This window comes from Capsicum annuum, chromosome 11, assembly GCF_002878395.1.
Source record: "Capsicum annuum cultivar UCD-10X-F1 chromosome 11, UCD10Xv1.1, whole genome shotgun sequence".
In the NCBI taxonomy this organism is placed as follows: Eukaryota; Viridiplantae; Streptophyta; class Magnoliopsida; order Solanales; family Solanaceae; genus Capsicum; species Capsicum annuum.
In genome coordinates this window covers 11,344,397-11,370,850 of record NC_061121.1, presented here as the reverse complement: position 1 = coordinate 11,370,850, position 26,454 = coordinate 11,344,397, and the positions used below count along the sequence as shown (strand labels likewise).

Here is a 26,454-nt window from a genome sequence, read left to right as displayed (position 1 = left end):
CAACACCGTCTGAAAACCGTCTGTGATAAATCTCTACTACATAATCAAATAACAACTTTCTGAAAACTGGGACAAGGCCCCCAGTAGACCAAAACTATAATAAATAATAACTGTCTGAAAGAAACTAGGCCTTCTGAAATATAAAAGGCTCTCTTCACTTATGTCTGATCAAATCTACTGTTTATCAGGACCCCTAGACTATGCCTCAGAATCTGGAGGGAGGGGGGGGGGTCAATACAAATGTACTGGTACATAGAGCAATCTAAAATAAAGCTTTTATATAAATAAAATAGTTGAGAGCTAGTCATAAACATCATGAAAGATATAATTTCTAAACACATGGGTATTTTTGAAAACATAAAACCTTTTTGTCATTGCAGTTTTTGATGTTTGTATTACTTCTAAGTTAGGTGGCATTCCCCTACAAGTCTGATATTTCATGGGCTATATGGAATCTGCCATTGACTCGGAGGGGAATCCCCCAAACCAAGTGTGCTGCAAGGATTCGAGTGCCTGAGTCTGATACGCCACAGGGCACTAGGCCAACGTATAGTAATATACTCAGATCGGAAAATCAAGATTTTGGGCAATGAGTTGTCTGAACTCGTGCCTTCTTCGGAGAACCACCTAAGCTCTCTTTATGCCCAATTTTAGTTTGTTCTGAAACATGCATCATTTTAGTTTTAAAATCTGAAAATCTGATTTCAAACATGCATTCTGTTCTATTCTGAATTACCATGCCATTATCTGAGTTAGTGTCCTCACACCAAGACTTGCACATCCTATTTCTGAGCCATAATGCATCATGTATGATTCTTTCATCAAAAACTCAATTCAGACCACCCAAACATGCAAATAGTGTAAGAGATTTCGTGTTTTGAAAGCATAAGTCAAAATTATTCAAGGATTTACATTCTTTCAATAACAATGTGGTGGTCATGTAATCTTTAACAAACCATGCAAATCTTTTCATTATATGAATATGTTCAATATTCATCAACATAAACAACCCTCTCTTTTGAAATCAAAATCATAATCCAAATATAACATTACTCAAGACATTTTATATCATGCTTTTCAAGATGTATTAAAAATAATTCCTAGCATATCATAAGTAAAGGAAAATCATAACAAGAGAGGGATTTTTCATGAGTCATGCTCTCAATTCAATCATCAACCTTAAAACACATGCTTACATATATATATAATTTCAAATCAATTTGGGGGAAGGCCTAAAGACCAAAACAATATCATCAAGGCTTCTAAAACATGTTTATAATCATAAATCCAAAACTATTTTCTTAAAATCATGATTTCTAAACCCTTTGCATAATTAAAAGAAGATTTCTATGCCCATGAGATTTTAGGAAAACCCCACTCACCTTAAATTAGAAGCTTCTGAATGAACTCTATCTTTTGGGATATTATACGTCCGATTGATGGGTACTTCTTGTAGCCCTCGTAATGGGGATTCTGAATCTTGAAGAATTAAGGAAAACCCACGGTTAAATATTGAGATATATTGTGATCTTTGGGTTGAAACCCTAAGGAGTGTTCTTGGTGATTTTGAGAGAAAATAATGTTATTTTAGTGTTTGGAGGATTTGATCCCGTATTATGGCTGAATAGGGGGTGGAAAATACCACTTTTGCCCTTAAAATTGCGAAAACAGCACCTGGAAATTGGGTGCGTCGTCGTACGCTAATCGCGCGATGCTACTATCTCAGTCACAAAAATGGCCATAACTTTTCGCTCGGGTATTGGATTTTGGAGAAATTGATATCGTTGAAAAGATAATCCAAAGATATTTCATTTGATATATAGTAGGCCCTCTAATTAGTTATATACCAAGAGTTATGGTCGATTGAAGTTGACCCAAGTTTCGATGCTCACTCAAACTCGAACGATAGGAAAGCTTTCAACTCGTCCTTGATTTTAGGGACCTCTATGATATCAATTCATGCTCAAATAGGTTCCCACACTATATAATTGATTAATATGCCAAATTTGCATAGGATTTATGGCTTTTGGATCATCTACGCATAGAAACGACGATTTTCGTTCTTACCCGAAATGCGGGGTGTTACAATTTATTATATGCTTACCCTATATTTATGCTAGAGGTTGTTTCACAGCTTTAACCTGTGACCTCTAGATCACATGAAAATAACTTTACCAGTAACTTCAAGGCTTCCCTTCCACACTCAAAGAAAACGGAGAAAAGAAATAACACAAAAATTTAACAAGATTCAACTAAGCCTAATCCTCCAAGTAGAACATCTTGAACATCTTGATTTATTTGAGTGTGGAAGAAAACATCTTGAACAAGATTCAACTAACACTAATCGTCCTTTTAATCAAAATTTTATTTAATTATTTAATCAAAATTATTTAATAAAATCTTGAACATCTTCCAGTTGTTATTATTTTATCAAGATTCAACTATGAAAAACATTTTGATGCATCAAGAATTTATAGTACCTTATTAAATAGACATTGACGTTAATATATAATGATTGAAATCTACTTACTGATTTTCAAATTATTTTTTTGTTCATCTTCACCTTACAATTAAATTGTATAAAGAGGAAAAGTTATTCAAACGTTAATCAAATAGTAAAGCATGTGAAAAGACATGTACCAAAAGTTGTCATGGTTGAATGATCCTTGCTCCATCTTGATAAGCAACCTTAACTTCATCATGGAGAAGTTCAGAAAGGGGACAGGATTTACTAATTCAGAGATAGGCACAACCAAACACAAATGTTCTTCCTAGTGTTTATTAATGACTACTACTCCATCTACAATGACTTTTCGACAAGACGGTAAAAAGGAAAAGAAAAAAACTTGTATATTTATTCTATTACGTTCTTTACATATATTTTAAGACTCATATGTATTAATGAATATGATTTTATTTATTGCTTGGACTTTTAATGACGAACAAAAAATTCAAACAATATTTCTAAAGCCCTTCACACTTTTAATATATTAGAGATAGAGATTAGAGATTAGAGATAAAGATTAGAGATATTCTAAGATATAACAGATCTCCGCAGCAACACCAGAGTAGTTAACTTCAATCACCTTGTCAACTTCCCAAAGTTTTGGTATTGTTTCCTTTATGTTATTGATGCTTTCTAATGCATAATCCGCACCTATGACTCTTTCGGACCTTCTAACTTGGAAATAATAGCAACACAACATTATATTAGATTTGATTCGTAGTTTAAGAAAAATTAATTTCCGTCCACATTATCATAGTAGTAGATAACCTCACAACTTGACAACACACATGTTGGCATCCATAGCATTTTTGTGGTTATAAAAGCGTCTTGTGATTGATTTTTTTAGCAAATTTATAACACGTTGTAACACCCCTTTTTGACCAAAAAAAGATATGTATTTTAAGTTCGAAAAAGTTTTATTATTAAGGTGATAAAAATGAAAAAATTTGATTTGAAAAAAAAGGATTATTTGCATTATTTTTTCTTATTCAGAGTCGCCACTCGGCATAATCCGGTGAGCCAAGTCACCTTTGAAAAATCCTTTTCGAAACGGTTTGACTCTAAAAACTGATCCTCGAACAGAGATTTTGGCTAAGGAATTCTGTTGACCGAGGGGAAGGTGTTAGGCACCCCTCGATCCCATGGTTCGACCATGGTCGCTTGGTGGAGCGTATCGGCTAATTTGACATTACAAATGTACAAACCACATAAACACACAAAACAAGCAAACAAACAAATCACATAAAATTCAAAACAAACCAAAATAATGTTCAGTCCAAACTATACAATCCAAAATAAAAGAGGTGCTAAAATATAAAACCTATTCTATTCTAAACTAATCCTAAACTAAACTCCACCCGATGTTTAGGGCCTTGATCACGAGCCTCCTTTGCGTACATTCTACTTCGGGGCATTCCCCGGATAAATCAATACAAATCCTTCGTGGCATTCCCCGGCCAAATGAGTACAATTTAAACTTAGTACAATTTAAACTTTTCGTGCAATAAAGTAGAAAGTACCACTCACGCACATATTCAAACACTCTGACAAATCATTATTCCTAAATTTTTCTACCCGGCATACGTTTGCCTACCAAGTTCAAAGTATCACAATTCTATCATGTTCAACATTATCAATACATCAAAATTAATCAATATTCATTTTCCTCCATTTTTAATCCCCACCCTAATTCATTCTCAACCATGTGATTAACCCATTTCAGTACACAATCCACCAATCAAGAATAATGAAAATTCACCAATCATGCTTAGCACATTACACACCCAAATGTCACCATCAATTCACATCAACAAACAAACCACGGTATCGAATCACACGCAATCACAATCACATAAGAATTAAATGAAAGAGAAGAAAGAATTGGACCTTAAATTTGAAGCTTTCAAACTCAATGTTACTCGAATAAAGAGAGTCCGCACCCGGAAACCTTGAGCCGAACCTTAACACCAACAATCCAAATCGACAAATAATGACCCATTCACCGTCACTTTTCACGCCGTTACTGTTCACCGGACTGTTCACTGGTACTGTTCACCGGTGCCCTTTTTTTCATATTGTTGTTGTTGTTGTGAGGAAGATTATTTTGTTATTGTTGTTATTGTGGAGAAGATGATGATCAAAGAATGAACCCCTTTTTTCCTCTTAGAATTTTTCTTTTATAATGGGCATGGATTTGTTATGATGTGGGAATTTTGGTGGGTCCCCCATATATTCTTTCTTTGGGGACAAGAAAAAGAAGGGAGGGATCACATGGGTAGTTAGGGTGGTGATGGTGATGTGTCATTTTTAATAGGGAGGGGTTGTTAGACTAAGATAAAATTAGTTAGGAATTGTTATTTTTGTCTTTTTATGAAGGGGTTATCACACGGGTGAGGGCACACACTAAGATGAGGGTAAAATGGTAAGAATGCTTTCGGGGAGAGACAAAATATGTGTCTACATCATACCCTCTTTGCAGGTAAACACAAAGTGTTTTCATACAAAGAAGTAGACAACGAGACAGAATTTTGACCCGACCATTATTCACAAGGAAGAAACAAAAGGAAGAACGACGATCGAGTTGGAGATTCGAGTGAGTTTCCGTCGAGGCTCCGGTCTACGGCTCTGTCATTACATCAAAAAATAAAAATTACAAGTTAAAACATAAATGAAATTACAAAAATCCTATCTATACAGTTTCAGTTGGACTCTTGACGTAAGTTTCATCATCCTATTCTTCAGGTAGGCTCCTGACTTGCAATTTCTTCAACTTGTTGCTTGGTTTTCCAATGCTTCACCTCATTACTTAACTTTCAATTTCTTCACCCTGTTCTTCAGGAGGGCTCCTGACTTGCTATTTTTCAATCCGTTAACTTTCATATTTTCACCTTGTTGCTTTGTTTTCAACTTTTTCAGCTTGTTGCTTGACTTTTCATTTATTCGCCCTGTTCTTTAGGCAGGCGCCTGAAATCACATCAAAACTAAAAGAAAATTATCTCAAACAAGAATTATTATAAAGAGAAATTTCATTTGTCAGAAAAGTAAAGTTCAAAGAAAAGAATTAAATTGTTGCCCTAGTTTATTATCAGAACACTTTTGGGAAAGTCACATCATACCTACTTGCATGTTGTAATGATGAATCAAGACTCTGACCAAGAAATGCATCTCTTGAGAGTAAAATTGAATAACCAAGCCTAGGAAGTGCATCTCCTAAGAATTAAAGTGAGGGATTCTAACCAGAAAGTGCGTCTTCTAGAGATATAAGTTTTAGTTAAAAAGTATGTTATCTAACAAATGAAAACTAGCAAGAAAGTGCGTCTCCAAAGGATTAAGTGCAATAACTTGACTAGAAAGTGCATTTTCTAGAAATCAAGGGACTGATAGGAAGTGCATTACCCAAAAGCAAAGTTTGAATTACCCAATCAAAGAAATGTATCTCCTTACCAATGTTGCTTGAATTATCAAAACAAGAAAGTACATCTCTTTACCAATGCCGCTTGAATTACCAAACCAAGGAAGTGCGTCTCCTTACCAATGCCGCTTGAATTACTCAAAAAAGAAAGTGCGTCTCCTCACAAATATTTCTTGAATTAACCAAACAAGAAAGTGCATCTTCTTACAAATATTGCTTGAATTGCCCAAACAAGGAAGTGCGCCTCCAATGTTGCTTGAGTTACCAAAACAAGAAAGTGTGTCTCCTTATGATAGCGTTTGAATTACCAAAATAAGGAAGTGTGTCTCCTTACAAATGTTGCTTGAATTATCCAAACAAGGAAGTGCGTCCCGTTACAAATATTGCTGGAATTACCCAAACAAGGAAGTGCGTCTCCTTACAAATGTTGCTGGAATTACCAAACAAGGAAGTATGTCTCCTTACAAATGCCAATCGAATTACCAAACAAGGAAGTGTGTCTCCTTACAAATGTTGCTTGAATTATCAAACAAGGAAGTGCGTCTCCTTACAAATATTGCTTGAATTTTCCACACAAGGAAATGCATCTCTTTACAAATACCGCTTGAATTACCAAACAAGAAAGTGTGTTTCCTCACAAATGTTGCTAGATTTACCAAATAAGGAAGTGCGTTTCCTTACAAATATTGCTGGAATTACCCAAACAAGGAAGTGTGTCTCTTTACAAATGTTGCTAGAATTACCAAAACAAGGAAGTGTGTCTCTTTACAAATGCCACTTGAATTACCATGGGTTTGAATACCAAATATGTGCAGCAACATTGCCTCTTGCATTTGTAGAAGTGAGAATATTACGGTCCTTGATGTTTAGGCTTTGAAATCCTTGATTCAAAGGTAGCATGTATTCCTATTTCATACAAAGAAAACTTGTTAGTTTAAAAACATGGTGGTTGGTTTGTGGCTTAGCTTTCACAACAATCGCTTTTGCCCCCGTCACATTTAACCTTACTTCCAACCATTAACATAGGTCGTTGACTTGCTGCATCATTGATCCAAACTCAGATTATTAAGAGTGACTCTGAAACAAACACAGTATCTCTGCTTTGCCATGCTCCTCAAATAAACCCTTTGAACTTTGGTATTTTCATGAATTCCCAGACTTGTTTGTTGACAAAATTTGTATGCCTTATTTCGGCTAACAATCATGTCTCTTTTATGTGCTGACTTTTGTCTTGCTTTGTGCAATTGGAGAAGCTGGTAGTAGTTTTAAAATATTTCCTTACTTGTTTTGACAAGGACTTGACTCAAAGACAAGAAAAAAATGACAGTGATTTTTATTTGGACAACTGACCCAAGAAAAATGAAAATAAAAATATAAAAAAGAAAGAAAAGACAATGAATGTCCCCATTTGAAATAAAGAAATGAAAAATTTATCTAAAAATGACTATCAACTCTAATGATTATGCCATGCATTTTGGATTAATCTGCCTGATCTTTCCATCCACACCTTCCACCAGTTGTTGTTGGGTTAATGGCCTTGAAACTGAGTTGCTTCCTTGGGCCAACTACATTCGGAGACCTCATTCGGCTAGTGGCACCTTGAAGGGTTTTTGCCAACAAACCTCTCTTATTTTTATCTCAGCTCACCATCGTCTTATGGTGCCATAAGGGTTTTCACTGAGAAGACTCTCTCATTTTTATTTCTCTCAACTTACCATCGCCTTACGGTGCTCGTGAGGGTTTTCACCAATAAGACTCTCTCATTTTTATTTCTCTCTTGATTCCTTGTGCTGAGAAATACAGGTAGTTCCCAAATACATATCATATCCCTTGCATGCTTTGCCTTAACATCCCCTAAGATTGATCTGAAGGTCTTTCTTTGGTTGTAACTTGAATTTTGGATAGGGTTAGAAAGAAAGGATGGCATGAGGCCCAAACGACACTTGAAGTGGGTTAGGACTTACAACTTTTGGAATCGACTCAAACAATGAGGATTAACTCATGCCCCAGTTTCTTTTGACTGGGTGATTCTAAATTGTTTATTTGGTTGGACCGAGCCCTTAGTAGGGCAGCCTACGTATCTCACCCTCGAGAGAAGAGAATCAGGTCACGCGTAGTTCTGGCAGCTTGTTCTTTCACTTGATTCTAATTTTTTTTCTTTTGTTGACTCTTTTCTCTTTGGATTTTTCTGACTCTATTTCTCTTGACACCTTTTTTCTTTTTGGACATATTTTTTTTTTCTCTTTTTTTTTGAATTTTTTCTGAATCTATTGTTTTGCTCGACACTTTTCTTTTGAGCTTTGCTGACTATATTGATTCCAAAAGAGGGGTATGAAATAAAATAGGACTGAAGCTCAAATGGGGTAAACAAAGGATGACACGATGTTTGGATAGCAGAATGAAATGCCTTCGTCATATCAATCCTTGAAAATGCAAGTACATATCATGTAATATGAAAGTGAGAGATGAAGATTATTTGCGACATCTTTTTAAGCAGATTGAGTCTGTGCGTCACTACTTCTTCTACAAACTCCGCCTTTGTTGTACTTTCCTCACATCGAATGACTTATGCATTCGTAGAGCTGCTTATCTTCTTGTTTCTCTTGGTATAGGGATCACACCTCCACTATTTGAACTAATTGGGACTTGCCTTTTGATCGATGACCAAGTTGTTCTTGTGATTCTCAAAATAATTTCCTTAACTTGTCACCAAATGTCTCAGCACTCTATCTATTTTCTCATATGCTCTCTTTTTCTAACTTTAACCCTCTGATTCAATGTTCATGCTTAAACTGAATTTTAAGATCTGGCTGAAAATTTCACTAGCATATCATATCACTAGAGTCAACACAAAATGTACTATGTAAAGAAAACAAACAAACAACACATATTTAAAACACAAAGGAAAATGAGACACTTTATTTAGTCGAAACAAAAGATAGAAGAGTTTGAACATAAATAACAAAAGGACAAAACAAGACAGATCCTGAACTACAACCCTGAAATAATTCAGAGAACAAAAAATAAAACAAAACAAACTACCAAACCCCTTCCTGGTAAGGAGAGGGGTGACTTCTCAATTGCTCAGCCTGACATCTTAGCCACTGGTTTGCATATCAGCATGACTAGAGTTTTCCTCACTGCCAATGTTCTGCACCATGATTGATTTATCTTGAATCATCTTTTCAATTTCTCTTTTCAAAGCATGAAAATCTTCAATACTGTGACCCTGAACATCGGAATGATATGTACATCGTACATTAGGATCAAAACTTCTTGAATATGGGTCAGGAATATACACAAGGAAAGGAGTGATCATGCCCTGCTATACCAATCTCTGGAATAAACTTGCATACGACTCTCCAATGGGTGTGAAGCTATCCCTCGACTTCTGTCTCATTTCATTATTTGGCTTAAATTGAAAACTAGGCCTAGAAGGGCTTCAGTATGTATGTGGAGTTGAAAGATAACTCAGCAGAGTTGGCGCGCGCCAGTGTGGGTAAGATGGGGTTTGAACATATGGTTGTGTATTATATACACTTGATATGGAGATGGGGGAATGGAATATAATGAATTTTGGGAAGGATTCTGTGGGACTTGGCCATAAACTTGGGTTTGACCCTGTGGGTAACGATGGTATGGTCCTCTTTCCCGTGCCTGTTGTCCAACTATAATAGAAGATGCATCTTCCTTATTTTTCTTTCCTCCAACACTTCCCAAACCTTTTTGAATTGCTTGAGTAGTCGCTTTCAATGTTGCAAAACTCACAATGCGACCAGTCTTAATTCCATACTCTATCATCTCCCCTCAATAAATGACTTGCTTAATGTAGGTAACAAATGTTGACAATATATTTCATCTTGCGCTTGAATAAATACCTCCACTATCTTGCTTTCTTTCATTTGTGGTTTTACTCTAGCAGCTTGTTCGCGTCATATGATCACATACTCCCTAAAAAACTCTCAATATTCTTCTTCTTTTATACCAATTAGGGATTTTTCGTCAGGTATCAACTCCACATTGTATTGAAATTGTTGCACAAATCCATTAGCTAGTTCATCCCAACTAATCTACTTATCAATGTCTTGGTCAACAAACCATTCTGAAGCTAAACCTGAAAGACTCTCACCGAAATAAGCCATGAGTAGTTCTTCCTTCCCTCTAGCGCCCCTTAGCTAGTTGCAATAGCGTCTCAAATGTGATATAGGATCACCATGTCCATCATACTTCTCAAACTTCGGCATTTTAAAATCAAAAGGAAGATGTACACCTGGAAACATGCACAGATCTTTATATGAGACACTTTTGTACCCCCCAAGTCCTTGCAAGTTTTTCATAGTCAATTTCAAACTTCTCAATTTTATGGCTATTTCCTCTTGTTCTTCTGTCATAACAGGCTTCTTAGTATTTGGAGGAAATCCAGGCAGTTGAGGGCAGTCGTAAGGACCAGTCGACTTAAATATGGGCTCGGAAGCGTAATGCCGATTACTAAAAATATTCAATACAGGGTCGCTTGTAGAGTGAGGAATCACAACCATTGGATTAATATTAAAAGCAGGAGCTTTAGACGGGTGTGAGGCTACAAAAGCATGAATAGCAGCTGGAGCCGAGTATATGGTAGTCTTGGATTGGGGAGTGAGGAAATAACCCTTGGAAGTGGTTGGATATTGTTGCCCTGGAGTCGATCCTGATGCATGTTGTGGCATATCAACAAAAATGGGAAATTGTTCATGTGACACGAGAGGCAATCTAGAAAAATATTCCAGATTATCAGTGGGAACTGGAGGAGGCGGCAACCTATTAGCCCAAGCTCGATGCATTTCTATTATCTGCTGCCTTAATTTCCGAATCTCTTCATTATCTCCTACATTCTCATTCCCCGAACTCCCTATCTGATTAGTGACAACTAACTTGGTATCCTTGTTGGCCATAACTTCCTCTGTGACTTGGAGCAATATGGAGGACTAGCCAAAATGCCACAAACCAACCACCTTAAACTAACTAGACAAGAGATAGCAAATGGTTAGAGTTCAACAGTTTTTCAAAACCTCTTTTTTTTTTATTGAAAAGATCACCAAACCCAAGAAGGGTGCCTACATATCTAACTCCCGAAAGAGGAGAATCAGGTGTACGTAGTTCGTGAAGTCTTGTCTAAATGGCCGATTAAACTCTTTTTCTTTCTTTTTTCTTTTTCTTGAAACTTTAAAAAGAAAAGAAAAATAAAAAATTTTCAAAAGAAATGACGAAAATATTTTTGAATTCTTCGGCTTTAACATCCCTATACAAAATGAAACCTATGATTACCAAAGAAAATCTTTTTGGGTTTTTTATTTTGAATTTCATATGAAAACGAAACTTGAACCTATTTAATGAAAAATCTTTTTTGTAGTTTTCTTTTAAAAACGTATATGAAACGCCCACTCTAAATGGAGAGTGAAGAAATATTTTTGAATTTTTAAAATAAGATCTCCGAACCAACAATAGGCTGCCTACGTATATCACTCCCGAAATAGGAGAATTAGGGGTGCGTAGTTCATCCAAATTGAACAATTAATGATTAAATAACAGGTGACACCCTGACTTGAGACACGACCAAAGACATATGATGAACAACATAACAAAGTCTTTTTTTTTTTGAGTTTTTAATTCGACACTTTACATAAAAAATGACACCAACAGCTATGAAAGAAAAAATCTTTTTGGTGTTTTCGTTAAATGAAATGTACAAAACTTCTACCACCTTTTTTTGAATTTTTATTTTATAAAAAGCCCCTAAAAAAATCTTTTTGGAGTTTTCGAATTGTGAAAGCTTGCTAAAGGAAACAAAAGGAAATTTTTTTTGATTTTTTTTCTTTTTTTTTTTTTTGAATTTTTGAATCGTGAAAAACAAAAGCCATAAAGAACCTAAAAACTATGAAACTCTTCTTTGATTCACCTTTTCTCTTTTTTTTTTCCTCTTTTTTTTCAAGCACACCTTACTTCTAACACATGCTTTCCCCGAATTAGTCCGTCAAATAACCATATTACCCTCAAAGATGCAATATTTAGCACATAGGGATGCTTTAAAGGTGAGTCTCCTACAAAGAACCGTGTGGGCCCTGCTAGGTCTCAATATGATGCACATAAGAATGACCTAAAGAATGACCTACATTGTGGTTTACTAACAAGGCCGTTCGGGGGAGCATATGGTCAATAGTGGCTGCTTTGCTTTCCACCTACTCCATACATCCAACGGCTCCCCCCCTAAAATAAGGGTGACTCAACTAGAGTTCATGCGCATGACATGCACTCCGGGACTTATTGTAGAAAGAATTGACTTGGGTTATGCAAATGATGCCAGATATAAAGCGGTAACACATAAAGAAAAAAAACTGTAAACAAAGAGCACAGAAATGCACAATAGTGATAACAATAACACAAACAATAATCACAAACAATGTTTATACACCCATAATGCCAAACAAAGCCGATACGACTCCAAAAACTAAACCAGAGATTCTGGGTTCGATCCCCAGCAGAGTCGCAAGAGCTGTCACACCCCTTTTTGACCAAAAAAAAGAGATATGTATTTTATGTTCGAAAGAGTTTTATTATTAAGGTGACAAAAATGAAAAAATTTGTTTCGAAAAAAAAGGATTATTTACATTATTTTTTCTTATTCAGATTAGCCACTTGGCATAATCCGGTATGCCAAGTTACCTTTGGAAAATCCTTTTTGAAACGGTTTGACTCTAAAAACTGATCCGCGAACAGAGATTCTGGCTAAGAAATTCTGTTGACCGAGGGAAAGGTGTTAGGCACCCCTCGATCCCGTGGTTCGACCACGGTCGCTAAGTGGAGCGTATCGGCTAATTTGACATTACAAATGTACAAACCACATAAACACACAAAACAAGCAAGCAAACAAATCACACAATATTCAAAAGAAACCAAAATAATGTTCAGTCCAAATTATACAATCCAAAATAAAAGAGGTGCTGAAATATAAAACCTATTCTATTCTAAACTAATCCTAAACTAAACTCCATCCGACGTTCTGGGCCCTGATCACGAGCCTTCTTTGCGTACATGCTACTTCGGGGCATTCCCTGGATAAATCAATACAAATACTTCGGGGCATTCCCCGGCCAAATGAGTACAATTTAAACTTTTTGTGCAATAAAGTAGAAAGTACCACTCACCCACATATTCAAACACTCCGACAAATCGTTATTCCTAAATTTGCCTACCCGACCTACGTTTGCCTACCAAGTTCAACGTATCACAATTCTATCATGTTCAACATTATCAATACATCAAAATTAATCAATATTCATTTTCCTCCATTTTTAATCCCCACCCTAATTCATTCTCAACCACGTGGTTAACCCATTTCAATACACAATCCACCAATCGAGAATAACGAAAATTCACCAATCATGCTTATCACATCACACACCCAAATGTCACCAACAATTCACATCAACAAACAAACCACGGTATCGAATCACACGCAATCACAATCACATAACAATTAAATGAAAGAGAAGAAAGAATTGGACCTTAAATTTGAAGCTTTCAAACTCAATGTTATTCGAATAAAGAAAGTCCGCACCCGGAAACCTTGAGCCGAACCTTAACACCAACAATCCAACTCAATAAATAATGACCCGTTCACCGTCACTTTTCGCGCCGTTACTGTTCACCGGTACTGTTCACCAGTACTGTTCACCAGTTACTATTCACCAGTTACTGTTCACCGGTACTGTTCACCGGTTACTATTCACCGACGCCCTTTTTTTTTCTTTTTGTTGTTGTTGTTGTTGTTGTTGTTGTTGTTGTTGTTGTTGTTGTTCTTGTGAGGAAGATTATTTTGTGATTGTTGTTATTGTGGAGAAGATGATGACCAAAGAATGAGTCCTTTTTTTCCTCTTAGAACTTTTCTTTTATAATGGGCATAGATTTGTTATGATGTGAGAATTTTGGTAGGTCCCCCATATATTCTTTCTTTGGGGACAAGAAAAAGGAGGGGGGATCACATGGGTAGTTAGTGATGTGTCATTTTTAATAGGGAGGGGTTGTTAGAATAAGATAAAATTAATTAGGAATTGTTATTTTTGTCTTTTTGTGAAGGGGTTATCACACGGGTGTGGCAACACACTAAGACGAGGGTAAAATGGTAAGAATGCTTTCGGGGAGGAACAAAATTATGTGTCTACACATGTGACACATAATGTTTCAGTGGCCTAATCTATAATTAAAATAATAAATTTTAGATAAGGATAAGTACGAGCAAAGAGACTGCGTCTTACCTCATGGGTTCTAATTATAGGTCTTATTAATGGTTTTTTGGGAGAATTTATACCAGTAGATAGTATATAGTATCTATGTACCTTTTATTAGGAGTAATTAATCGTAATTGAGGATAACTACAAGCAAAGGGACTTTGGACATTATCTCACCAATTCCTGTAATAGGTCTTGTCAAATCTATATTTATGCTGCTATTATTTCCAGTTTGGAAAGTCCAATGATTTGTAGGGGCAGATCATAATGAATTAGAAAGCATCCACAATATAAAGGAAACATTATCATACCTTTAAGAAGTTGACACAAACCACAGGAACAATTTTGTTTGTATAATATAAGTTAAATTTCATCTCTATCTATATATACCCTTATGAGAAAATCTTCCATCATACAAACAACAAGAAAACGCTCAATCCTAAAGATCATGACATCTCAAATTTCTCCTCTACTTCTTCCCAAATATTTAGAAGAAGATGGTATAAGTGAAGAGTGTAAGAAATTTCTATCTACTCTACCCAAAGAAAAAGGATGGGTTGAATCACATCTCTACAATTACCAAGGTTTTTGGATAGAACCAAGAACATTCCAAGGTGTGATTGTATGTCAACAACAATTTCAAGCTCAAGATAGTAACATTTTCCTTGTTACAAATCCTAAATCAGGAACCACTTGGCTAAAATCACTTTTATTTACTCTAGTAAATCGAAAGAAACATTCGATTTTTGAACAAAAACACCCTTTACTTGTCAAGAACCCTCATGATCTTACTCCATCCTTGGAATTTAGACTCTATAACGATGGTCGTGTCCCTAATTTTTCATCCTTAGCGTCACCTAGACTCTTCTCAACTCATTTGCCCTTTGCATCATTGCCAAAATCTGTCCAAAGTTCAAGATCCAAACTTGTTTACTTATGTAGGAATCCTAAGGACACTTTTATTTCTATGTGGCATTTTACATACAATTTAAGACTTCATCCCAAAGATACCAATTCCATTGAAGAAATGTTTGATTTTTTTTGAAAAGGGATGAGCCCTTGGGGTCCATTTTGGAATCAAGTGCTGAGTTATTGGAAACAAAGCATAGAAAAGCCTAATAAAGTATTATTCTTGATGTATGAAGAATTTAAATCACAACCCAAATTTCAGCTTAAACGCTTGGGTGAATTCTTGGAATGTCCATTTTCTATAGAGGAAGAAAATTGTGGAGTGGTGGATGAAATAGTAAGAATGTGTAGCTTTGAGAATTTGCGCAATTTGGAGGTGAATAAAAATGTGAGATCATCATCATCTGGAGTGGAACATAAAATTTACTTTCGTAGAGGGAAAGTTGGAGATTGGAAGAATTATTTTACTACAGAAATGAGTGAGGAACTCGATCATATTATTGAACAAAAGTTTCAAAGATCTGGATTAAGGTTTTTGTACGTTTGATTAATCATTGTTAGTATATTTGTCAATTGAATGAAATTACTTGCTTTGAAAATTGATATTGAAGTAATTGATTTGAGATTAATGCAGCAAGTTAACGTATGAAATTGTTCCCAAAGAGTTTTTTCTTTGGTATGTATGATGATTGATTTCAGTTCGTTGTTTTTCTTTCAATCTGATAGTTGATTTTTGGGTTCAATTAACGTGATTGAAGTTTTATTTCTGTTTGGGCATGCTAATGATTTCAATTTATGCAAAAAAACACTTCCGAACTTGTATTTTCTATATTACATGTTTTCTTCTTCTACTAGCTTGAGGCCTTATGGGAAAAACTTCATCAGGGAGAGTGATTTCTAAAATACAACAAAGTCCTTATATAAAATCAATTTTCACAAATAAAAAAGTCAAGCGTAGCAACGATTGGGGTGTTATCTTAAGAAGATTTCTAGTAAAAAAGGTCCACAAGCAAACTGCCGTTTGGGGAGGAGTATTAGCTCAAGAAGAAATGTTTGGTAAATCTAAAAATAAGGTGGCCCATTAGAAATTTGACTAAAATTTGTGTTCTTTTTACAGGGACGACTCAAGTATATTCGTGATTTAAGGAGAAAATCAAACGGAGGCATTACAATTTTATGAAAAAATAACTTTCTTTTAATGAACTCTATTTTCAAAATTATATAATCAATTTTTTCTAATCATCTTTTTTAAGTAATAATATAATCAATGCATTTAATCTTTTTTGAGACATAATCGTTTAGATATATGAACTTCATCAAATAGTTTTTTCTTTTTATATAAAAAAATTATTTTTTTATAAATAATATTCAATTTCTTTTTATAAAAAAATAGGCGCCCGCTTTAGACCTCCACCTCATTTTTTTGCAAATAAATATATATATATATATATATATAGAAATTGAATATTATTTATAAAAAAATATTTTTTTGGGTGCCTTGACAATGTGTCATTCACGTGCCTTGACAACTCACAATTAAAATCATCAGATGGCTCATAATTCATCCATCAAGGATGTGTATAAACGATTCGATTTCTTCCACGTGTCATAGTATATCTAGACTTAGTACTCATCAAACTACTTTCCACATTTGCCTGAAATCTCTAATTTCTTGTTCTTGTTCTTCTTCTCCATTTCTTTTGTCTTTCCGCAACTAACAAATAATGAAGCTCTTGCTATAATACATTTCTCATTGTTCTCAACATCCCCTCTAAAGTTGGAGGGAAAAGACAAAACCCCCAACTTGGATAAAATGCCATGGCGAGAAGCTTCAGAGAGGTTTGGTGAACAGGTCGGCTAGTTGATCTTTTGATGGTACAAACTGTAAAGAAATCAACCTGGCGAGATATTGTTGCCGTACAAAGTGGCAGTCAATTTCCACATACTTTGTTCACCCATGAAAAATAGGGTTGTGGGCGATGTGAATCGCGTCTTGACTATCGGAGTGAATAGACACCGAAAAAGATAGAGAAATAGATAGATCTTGTCACACACCTTTTTTAACTCCAAAAAGATCCGTTTTAAGTTTCAAAAGGGTTTTTATTATTAAAGTGACAAAAACGAAGAATTTATTTCGAAAAAGGATTATTTATATTCAAAACTCAGAGTCGCTACTTGACAAAATCGGGTGTACCAAGTCACCTTTAGAAAATATTTTTCAAAACGATTTGACTCTTTAAACTGGTTTACGGACAGAGAACCCGGCTAAGGAATTTTGTTGACCGAGGGGAAGGTGTTAGGCTCCCATCGATCCCATGGTTCGACCACGGTCTCTTGATGGAGCGTATCGGCTAATTTTGACATTAAAAATGTATGAACCACATAAACACACCACACAAGCAAACGAACAAATCAAACAAAATTCAAAGCCGAAATAATGTCCAGTCCGAATTATACAGTTCCAAAGATAAGAAAATACGAAAATATAAATCCTATTCTAGACTGATCCTAACCTATGCTCCAATCCTTACCCGATGCCTCAGGCCTTCATCATGAACGTTTTCCGCCAACATAATACGTCGGGGAATTCTCCGGCGAATAAATACAATGTGTCTCGGGGCATTCCCCGGCTAAATGAATACATTTTTAGGCCGAAAAAATCAAACCACTCAACGAACTTTCAAATGTTCAACAAAATCACAAATTCTAAACTTTGCCTACCCAACCTACATTTACCCATTACTTCCAAATTATCATGCTGCTACCACATTTAACAACGTCAAAATCAATCAAGATGACAAATTAAATAAATCAAGTGAAATTGCTAATTAGCCAACTTTCGATATCACCCTAAATTGCGATTTAACCACAAATTGAGTCTAAGTTCTTTGATTATTCCAATTCATAACAATCAATCAATCAACGTCAACAACCAACCACTACCGGTAGTCCCCATTACTATTTTGACCCTTTTCCGGTAGTGTTTGATGAAATCCGATGGAGACGTGTTGGTCTAAGCCGATTTTGATCGGAATTTTGTTGGCGTGTGGTCAGATTCGAAGCAAAGTTGTTATTGTGGTGTCACCAGAGATCTAGCTAACTCAGGCAACGTCAATAACCAACGAAGATGATCGAATTCCGGTAGCTCACAGGCGAAACTCGCCGGAGCTGTATCCCTCTTTTTTTGATTCTTACTCTCTCTCTCTTTCGATTTCTGTTTCTCTCAAATCTCACTCTGTTAGTCTCACTCTCTATCCGCTTTGATCCCCTCTATCTCTCTATTTTTCTCTCGACCTTCCTAATATCTACCCGTTCTTCATCTCTTTCAAACTCTACTAGTGTGTGCGTTTCTGGAATCGAGAGGCAGCTTTTTTGTGGTGTTCTTTTTCCCTTCTTTGGTCTGTGTACAAAATGGGGTATTCTATGTGTATATGTTATCTATCCATGTGTTTGTGTATGTTGTATTATTGTTGTTTTTGGTCAATAAGTGTTAGGTGAGTATTAGGTGAATATGTACGTTAGTGGGTAGTATTAGGTGGGGGTAGGGGTAAGGTAGAGGGTATGGTAGGGAGATGTAAAAATGCATAAAAATTAATTCTTGGGTGGACAAAATTATGCGTCTACATTATACCTCTCTTTGGATGTAAACATAAAGTATTTTCAGACAAAGAAGTAGATAATGAGACAAAATTTTGTCCCGACTATTATTCAACAGGAACGGTGAAGAAAGATGGAATGGAATCAAATCTTGAGTTTGGATGTCTTACCTACCCCAGATTAGGTGGGGATCAGGTTACATATAGTTCCAATGTTCAAAAGACGATAGATTATACCGAGTTGGAGAGTCGAGTGAGGTCCTGTCGAGGTTTTGGTCCACAGATCCACTATTACATCAAAGATAAAAATTACAAGTTAAAAGATGAATGACATTACAAAATTCCTATCTATGGAACATCTCTTGATTCTTGTCTTGGGTCTCTGATGCTTTCAAAAGTGACAAAGATCTAATATTTTTTTGATTGAACTTGAAGATAGATTATTTCTCCATACAAAATTTGGTGTTGGAGATGAACTCAAAGTTGGCCATGTTCTGCGGGTGGTATCTCTGAGATTGACCCTGGATTTGAAATTTTTTACCCTATTTTTCAGGCGGGCTCCTGACTTGCAATTTTTCACCTTGTTGGTTGGCTATCCATTTACTCACCTTGTTGCTTGACTTTCAATTCATCACCTTGTTCTTCAAGCGGGCCCCTGAATTGCTATTTCATCACTTTTCATTGTCATCACCCTGTTCTTCAGGCGGGCTCCTGACTTTTAATTTCATCAACTTTTAATTTCATCACCCTGTTCTTCAGGCGGGATCCTGACTTGCTATTTCATCACTTTTCAGTTTCATCACCCTGTTCTTCAAGCGGGCTCCTGACTTTTAATTTCATCACCCTATTCTTTAGGTGGGCTTCTGACTTTCCATTTTATCACCCTGTTTTTCAGGCGGGTTCCTGAAATCAAAATCAAAACTAGCACAAAAATTATCCCTAACAAGGATTATAATAAAGAAATATTTCATTTTTTCTGAAAGTAAAGTCCTATTTTCCTGGAGGGTCCTGAACAAAAAATAAATTTTTATTTTTCATGTGGGTCCTGAACATAAACTAAATTCCCATTTTTCAAGAGGGTCCTGAACAGAAAGTAAATTCCCATTTTCCAGGAGGGGCTTGAACATAAACTAAATTCCCATTTTTCAGGAGGGTCCTGAACAGAAAGTAAAGTTCCATTTTTCAGGAGGGTCCTAAACAAAAGTAAAATCTCATTTTCCAGGAGGAACCTAAATATGAAGTAAATTTCCATTTTTCAGGAGGGTCCTGAACAGAAAGTAAAGTCCCATTTTTCAGGAGGGTCCTAAACAGAAAGTAAAGTCCCATTTTTCAGGAGGTCTTAAACAGAAAGTAAAATCCCATTTTTCAGGAGGGTCCTAAGCAGAACGTAAATTCCCATTTTTCAGGAGGGTCCTGAGCAGAAATTAAAAACCCATTTTCCAGGAGGGTCCTGAGCAGAAAGTAAATTCCCATTTTTCAGGAGGGACCTGAGCAGAAAGTAAAATTCCATTTTTCAGGAGGGTCCTGAACATAAAGTAAAATCTTATTTTTCAGGAGGGTCCTGAACAGAAAGTAAAATCTCATTTTCCAGGAGGATCCTGAACAGAAAGTAAATTCCTATTTTTCATGAGGATCCCGAACAGAAAGTAAATTTTATGGATGTGCATTTCCAATGGTAGCTAAATTAAGTGAAGCAAATTTGCCCCTGTTTCAACAAAGAAAATTTGTCAGTTAAAAACATAGTGGTGGCTTACAGCACTTGGCTATCCCGACACCTGCTCTAGTGTCTATTTCCTTCATTTTGTTTCGGATTGTTGGTACTTGCCCCTGCTTTGTCACGTCATTGATCCAAACTCTGATTATTAAGAGTGACCCTGAAACATAGTATTTCTACTTTTCCATGCTTCTCAGATGAACCCTTCGAACCTAAATATTTCCATAAATTCCCAGACTTGTCTGTTGACAAAACTTTTTGCATGCCTTATTTCGGCTCACAATCATATCTCTTTCAAGTGTTGGCCTTTTGTCTTGCTTTGCGTAATTGAAAAAGCAGGTAGCCAGATTTAAAATCTTTTCTCACTTGTTTTGATATGAACTTGACTCAAAGACAAGAGAAAAATGACAATGGCTTTTATTTGGACAACTGACTCAAGAAAAAATAAAATAAAAGTAAAGAGAAGAAAGAAAAGACAATGAATATCCCCATTTGAAACAAAGAAGCAAAAAATTTATCTAAAATGACAATCAACTCTAATGATTATGCTATGCATTTGGATTAAGCTGCCTAATCTTTTCATCCAAACTTTCACCAATTTTTGTTGAGCTAATGACCCTGAAATTTAGTTACTTTCTTAGGTCAATTTCATTCAGAGACCTCATTCGGCTAGTGATACCTTGAAGGGTTTTTGCCAACAAGCCTCTCTCATTTTTTTCCTTCTGGCCCACCATTGCCTTATGGTATCTGTGAGGGTTTTTCACCAATGAGATTCTCTAATTTTCATTTCTCTCAACTCACAGTGGTCTTACGATGCCCGTGAGAGTTTTCACTGATAAGACTCTCTCATTTTTATTTGTCTCAACTCATCATCATCTTACAGTGTCCATGAGGGTTTTCACCGATAAGACTCTCTCATTTTATTTCTCTCCTAATTCCTTACACTGAGGAAGATAAGTAGTTCCTAAAATGTGTCATCACATCCACTGAATGCTTAGCCTTAGCATTCTCAAAGATTGATCTGAAGGTCTTTCTTTGGTTGTAACTTAGCTTTTGGATAGGGTTAGAAAGAAAGGATGACATGGGGCCCAAACGACACTTGAAGTGAGGTGGGACTTACAACTTTTGGAATTGACTCAAACAATGAGGATTAACTCATGCCCCAGTTTCTTTTGACTAGGGAATTCTAAATTGTTCATTTGGTTGGACCGAGCCCAGAGTAGGGCAGCCTATGTATCTCACCCCTGAAAGAGGAGAATCAGGTCATGCGTAGTTCTGGCCGCTTATTTTTCTTGATTATGATTTCTTCTTTTTTTTCTTTTGACTTTTTTTTTGTGATTTTTGTGATTCTAATTTTCTCGACACTCTTTTATTCCATTTTGGACATATTTTCCTCTCTTTTCTTTTTTGGAAACTTTCTAACTCTATTGTTTTGCTCGACATTTTTCTTTTAAGCTTTGCTGACTCTATCTTGATTCCAAAAGAGGGGTATGAAATAAAATAACACTACGGCTCAAATGGGGTAAACAAAGGATGACACAATATTTGCATAACTGAATGAAATACCTTCGTTATATCAATCTTTGAAAATGCAAGTATATATCATGCATTATGAAAGTGCACGATCAATATCACTTATGACATGGTTGAAAACACTAACTTTCCTCGAGCATATGTACCACCTCTTCTTCAACATTTTCCGAACATACAACTCCATCTTTCTTGTACATCCATCACATTGAATGACTCATGCTTTCGTGGAGTTGATTTTTGTTTTGTTTCTCGAGAGCACACATCCGCTATTTGACCTAATTGAGATATGTTTTTCAATTGATGACCAAGTTATTATTGTGATTCTTAAAATAATTGCCTTAATTTTGGAAGAAGGCTTCAACATGGTCACCAATTGTGTCAACACTCTATAAATTTTCTCAGATGCTTTTTCTAACTTCAGCACTCTGATTCAAAGTTCATGCTTAAACTAGATTTTAAGATCTGGCTGAAAATTCCACTAGCATGTCATATCACTAGAATCAACATAAAATGTACTGTGTAAAGAAAATAAACAAACAACACCTATTTAAAATCCAAAAGAAAAAGGACACTTTATTTAATTAAAATAAGAGATAGAAGGGTTTGAACATAACGACAAATGGACAAAACAAGATAGATCCCGAACTAAAACCCTGAAATAATTCAGATAACAGAAAATAAAACAAAATAAACTACCAGACCTCTTACTAGTAGGGAGAGGGGTAACTTCTCAATTGCTCAGCCTGACATCTTAACCACTGATTTGCATATCAGCATGACTAGAGTTTTCCTCACTGTCAATGTTCTACACCATAATCAATTTTTCTTGAATCATCTTTTCAATTTATCTTTTCAAAGCACGACAATCTTCAATACTGTGACCCTGAACATCAGAATGATATGAACATCATATATTAGGATCAAAACTTCTTGAATGCGGGTCAGAAGTATACCTAAGGAGAGGAATGATCATGCCTCACTGTGCCAATCTCTGAAATAAATTGGCATACGACTCTCCAATTCGTGTGAAACTATCCCTCAATTTTTGCCTCATTTCATTATTTAACTTGGATCGAACATCGGGCCTAGAAGGGCTTTGGTATGTTTGTGGAATTGAGGGATGACTTTAAGAAGTTGGTGAGCGCCATTGTGGGTAAAGAGGGAGTTGAACATATGGTTGTGTGCAATATACTAGATATGGAGGCGGGGAAACAGAGTATAATAGATTTTGGGAGTAATTATGGAGAGCTTGGGTATGAACTTGGGATTGAGACCGACGGCAACGACGATGTCGTCTTCTTGGGTGTGCCCATTCTCTAACTACAATAGTAGTGTCATCTTTCTTATTCTACTTCCCTCCAGGTTCCCTTAATTAATTATAATATTGTCCCAAATGTGTCACGGATTCCACTGCCCATCTTGCTCCTCAAATTTTGATATCTCAAAGATTGGAGAAAGTTTAGCGCTTGAAGGCATGCCCTAGTCTTTGTATGAAACATCTTCTTTACCCGCAGGTCCTAGAGAATTTTTCATAGCATTTTTTGCACTCTTTATTTTTCCAACCATTTTCTCCGGCTCTTCTGGCACACTGGACTTCTTGTTAAGAAATTTTGGTGGTCCAGTAAACTTAAAAACAGGATCAGGAGTATAACAATGATCACCAAGAGTATTGAATATAGGTTCGGTAGCAGTATGGGGATGAACAACCGTTGGGCGAGCCAGTGTGGAAGTCTTAGTAGAGGATTGAGCAATAAGATCACAGACGACATGTGGTGTTGTGAATGTAGCAGGCTTATGCTGAGGAGATAGAGGAAAAGTGGTGGAAGTATTGAGATGCTTTTGGCTTGGAATGAATTCTAAGTCATGTTGCGGTGCATCAACAACAGTAGAAAACTGACTTTGAGATTTTGGTGGATAACTCGAGGTATTTGTAGGATCAATAAAGGGAAATGGAGGAGGAGGCAACCCACTGGCCCAAGCTCGATGCATTTTTGTCATTTGTTGTCTTAGCCTCCTAATCTCTTGCTTCAAACTCTCATTTTCCTGATTCTTTGTTTGATCCATGATGTCACTCTCTATATCTTTGTTGGACACAACTAACCCTTTGAATTTGGTGTACTGTGAAGGACCAGCCAGAATGCCACAAACCAACCACCTTAAACCGACTCAACAAAAAACAACAAATGTGTTAGAATTCAACACTTTCTCAAAACCTCTTTTTCCTTTTTTTTAAAAGATCACTGAACCTAAGAAGGGCGCCTACATATCTCACTCCTGAGAGAGGAGAATCAGGTGTGCATAGTTCGTGAAGTCTTGCCAAAATGGCCAATTGAACTCTTTGTTTTCTTTCTTTTTTTTTTCTTTTTCTTGAAACTTTAAGAAGAAAAGAAAATAAAAATTTGTCTAAAGAATTGACGAAAAAATGTTTTTTTTTATTTTTCAGCTTTAACCTCCCCCTATACAAAGTGAAATCTATGATTACCAAAGAAAATATTTTTTGATTTTCAGTTTTAAATTTCATACGAAAATGAAAATTAAAGATATTAAAGGAAAATCTTTTTTTAGCTTTCTTTTAAAGATGTAAATCAAATACCTATTCTAAAAGAAGAGTGAAGAAAATATTTTTGAATTTTTCAGATTCCTATACAAAATGAAATCTATGATTACTAAAGAAAATCTTTTTGGATTTTTGAATTTCATACTAAAATGAAACTTGAAGCTATTAACAAAAATCTTTTTGTGATTTTCTTTCATAGATGTATAGGAAACACCTACTCTAAATGAAGAGTGAAGAATTTTTTTTTCCAAATAAGATCCCCGAACCAACAATAGGCTACTTACATATCTCACTCCCGAGAGAGGAGAATCAGGGGTGCGTAGTTCATCCAAATTGGACAATTAAGGATTAAATAACCAACACCCTGACTTGAGAGACACGAGCACAAACGGAAGATGTAAAACGTCAATAAAATCTTTTTGAGTTTTCAATTTGACACTACACATAAAAATGACACCAACAACTGTGAAAGAAAAATCTTTTTGACATTTTCGTGAAATGTACAAAACTCCTACAATTTTTTTGCATTTTTCTTTTATAAAAACTTCTATGAATGAAAAATCTTTTTGAAGTTTTCGAATTGTGAATGCATGCTAAACGAGACAAAGGTAAAATCTTTTTGATTTTTTTGTTTTTGAGAAATGAGTGCAAAAGGTAAAAATCTTTTTGAATTTTTGGATTGTGAAGAACAAAAGCCATAAAGAACTCTAAAAATAAACTACGAAACTCTATTTTTGACTCACTATTTTTTTTAACACACCTTACTTCTAACACATGCTTTCCCCAAATCAGTCCGTCAAATGACCACGTTACCCTCAAAGATGTAACATTTAGCACATAGGGATGCTTTAGAGGTGAGTCTCATACAAAGGACCAAATGGGCCCCACTAGGTCTCAATATGATGCACATAAGTATGACCTAAAGGCTAACCTACGCTGGGGTTTACTAACAAGGCTGCTCGGGGATGCGTATGGTCGATAGTGGCTGCGAAAGCTTTCCACCAACTCCAAAACACCGACGGTTCCCCCTCCTAAAATAAGAGTGACTCAACTCGTGTTCTTGTACACGACGTGCACTTCAGGACTTGTTGCAGAAAGAATGACTCGGGTTATGCACATGATGCTAGATATAAAACGGTAGTACATAAGATAAAAATTGTAAGCCAAGAGAACGTAGGAACTCAACAATGATAAAATGATAACACAAAACAACACAAACACAATGTCTATACACCTATAGTGCCAAAGTAAGCCGATACAACTCCAAAATAAACTTGAATTCTAAAAAAATGATCCCCAGCAGAGTCTCCAGAGCTGTCACACCCGTTTTTTAACTCCAAAAAGATCCGTTTTAAGTTTCAAAAGGTTTTTTTTATTAAAGTGACAAAAATGAAGAATTTGTTTTGAAAAAGGATTATTTATATTCAAAACTCAGATATGCCACTTGACATAGTTGGGTGTGCCAAGTCACCTTTGAAAAATCTTTTTTAAAACGATTTGACTCTTTAAACTAGTTTACGAACAGAGAACCCGACTAAGAAATTCTATTGACTGAGGGGAAGGTGTTAGGCACCCCTCGATCCCGTGGTTCGACCATGGTCGCTTGATGGAGCGTGTCGACTAATTTTGACATTAAAAATATATGAATCATATGAACACACAACACAAGAGAATGAAAAAATCAAACAAAATTCAAAACCAAAATAATGTCCAATCCGAATTATACAGTCCCAAAGATAAGAAAATACGAAAATATAAATCTTATTCTAGATTGATCCTAAACTATGTTCCAATTTTTACCCGATGCCTCGGGCCTTCATCACGAATGTTTTCTGCCAACATAATACATTGGGGCATTACCCGGTGAATAAATACAATGTGTCTCGGGGCATTCACCGGCTAAATGAATATATTTTTAGGGAGAGAAAATCAAACCACTCAACGAACTTTCAAACGTTCAACA

At 35.8% G+C, this 26,454-nt stretch overlaps 1 protein-coding gene across 1 annotated transcript; it reads left to right on the top strand.

Annotated features, from left to right (window-relative positions):
• Positions 1–14,453: 14,453 nt before the first annotated feature.
• LOC107846945 (cytosolic sulfotransferase 12) lies at positions 14,454–15,753 on the top strand. The gene is given in 1 exon segment (XM_016691214.2): positions 14,454–15,753. A coding segment is annotated over 1 exon segment (1,062 nt). The 5' UTR covers positions 14,454–14,576; the 3' UTR covers positions 15,639–15,753.
• The last annotated feature ends 10,701 nt before the right edge of the window (positions 15,754–26,454 follow it).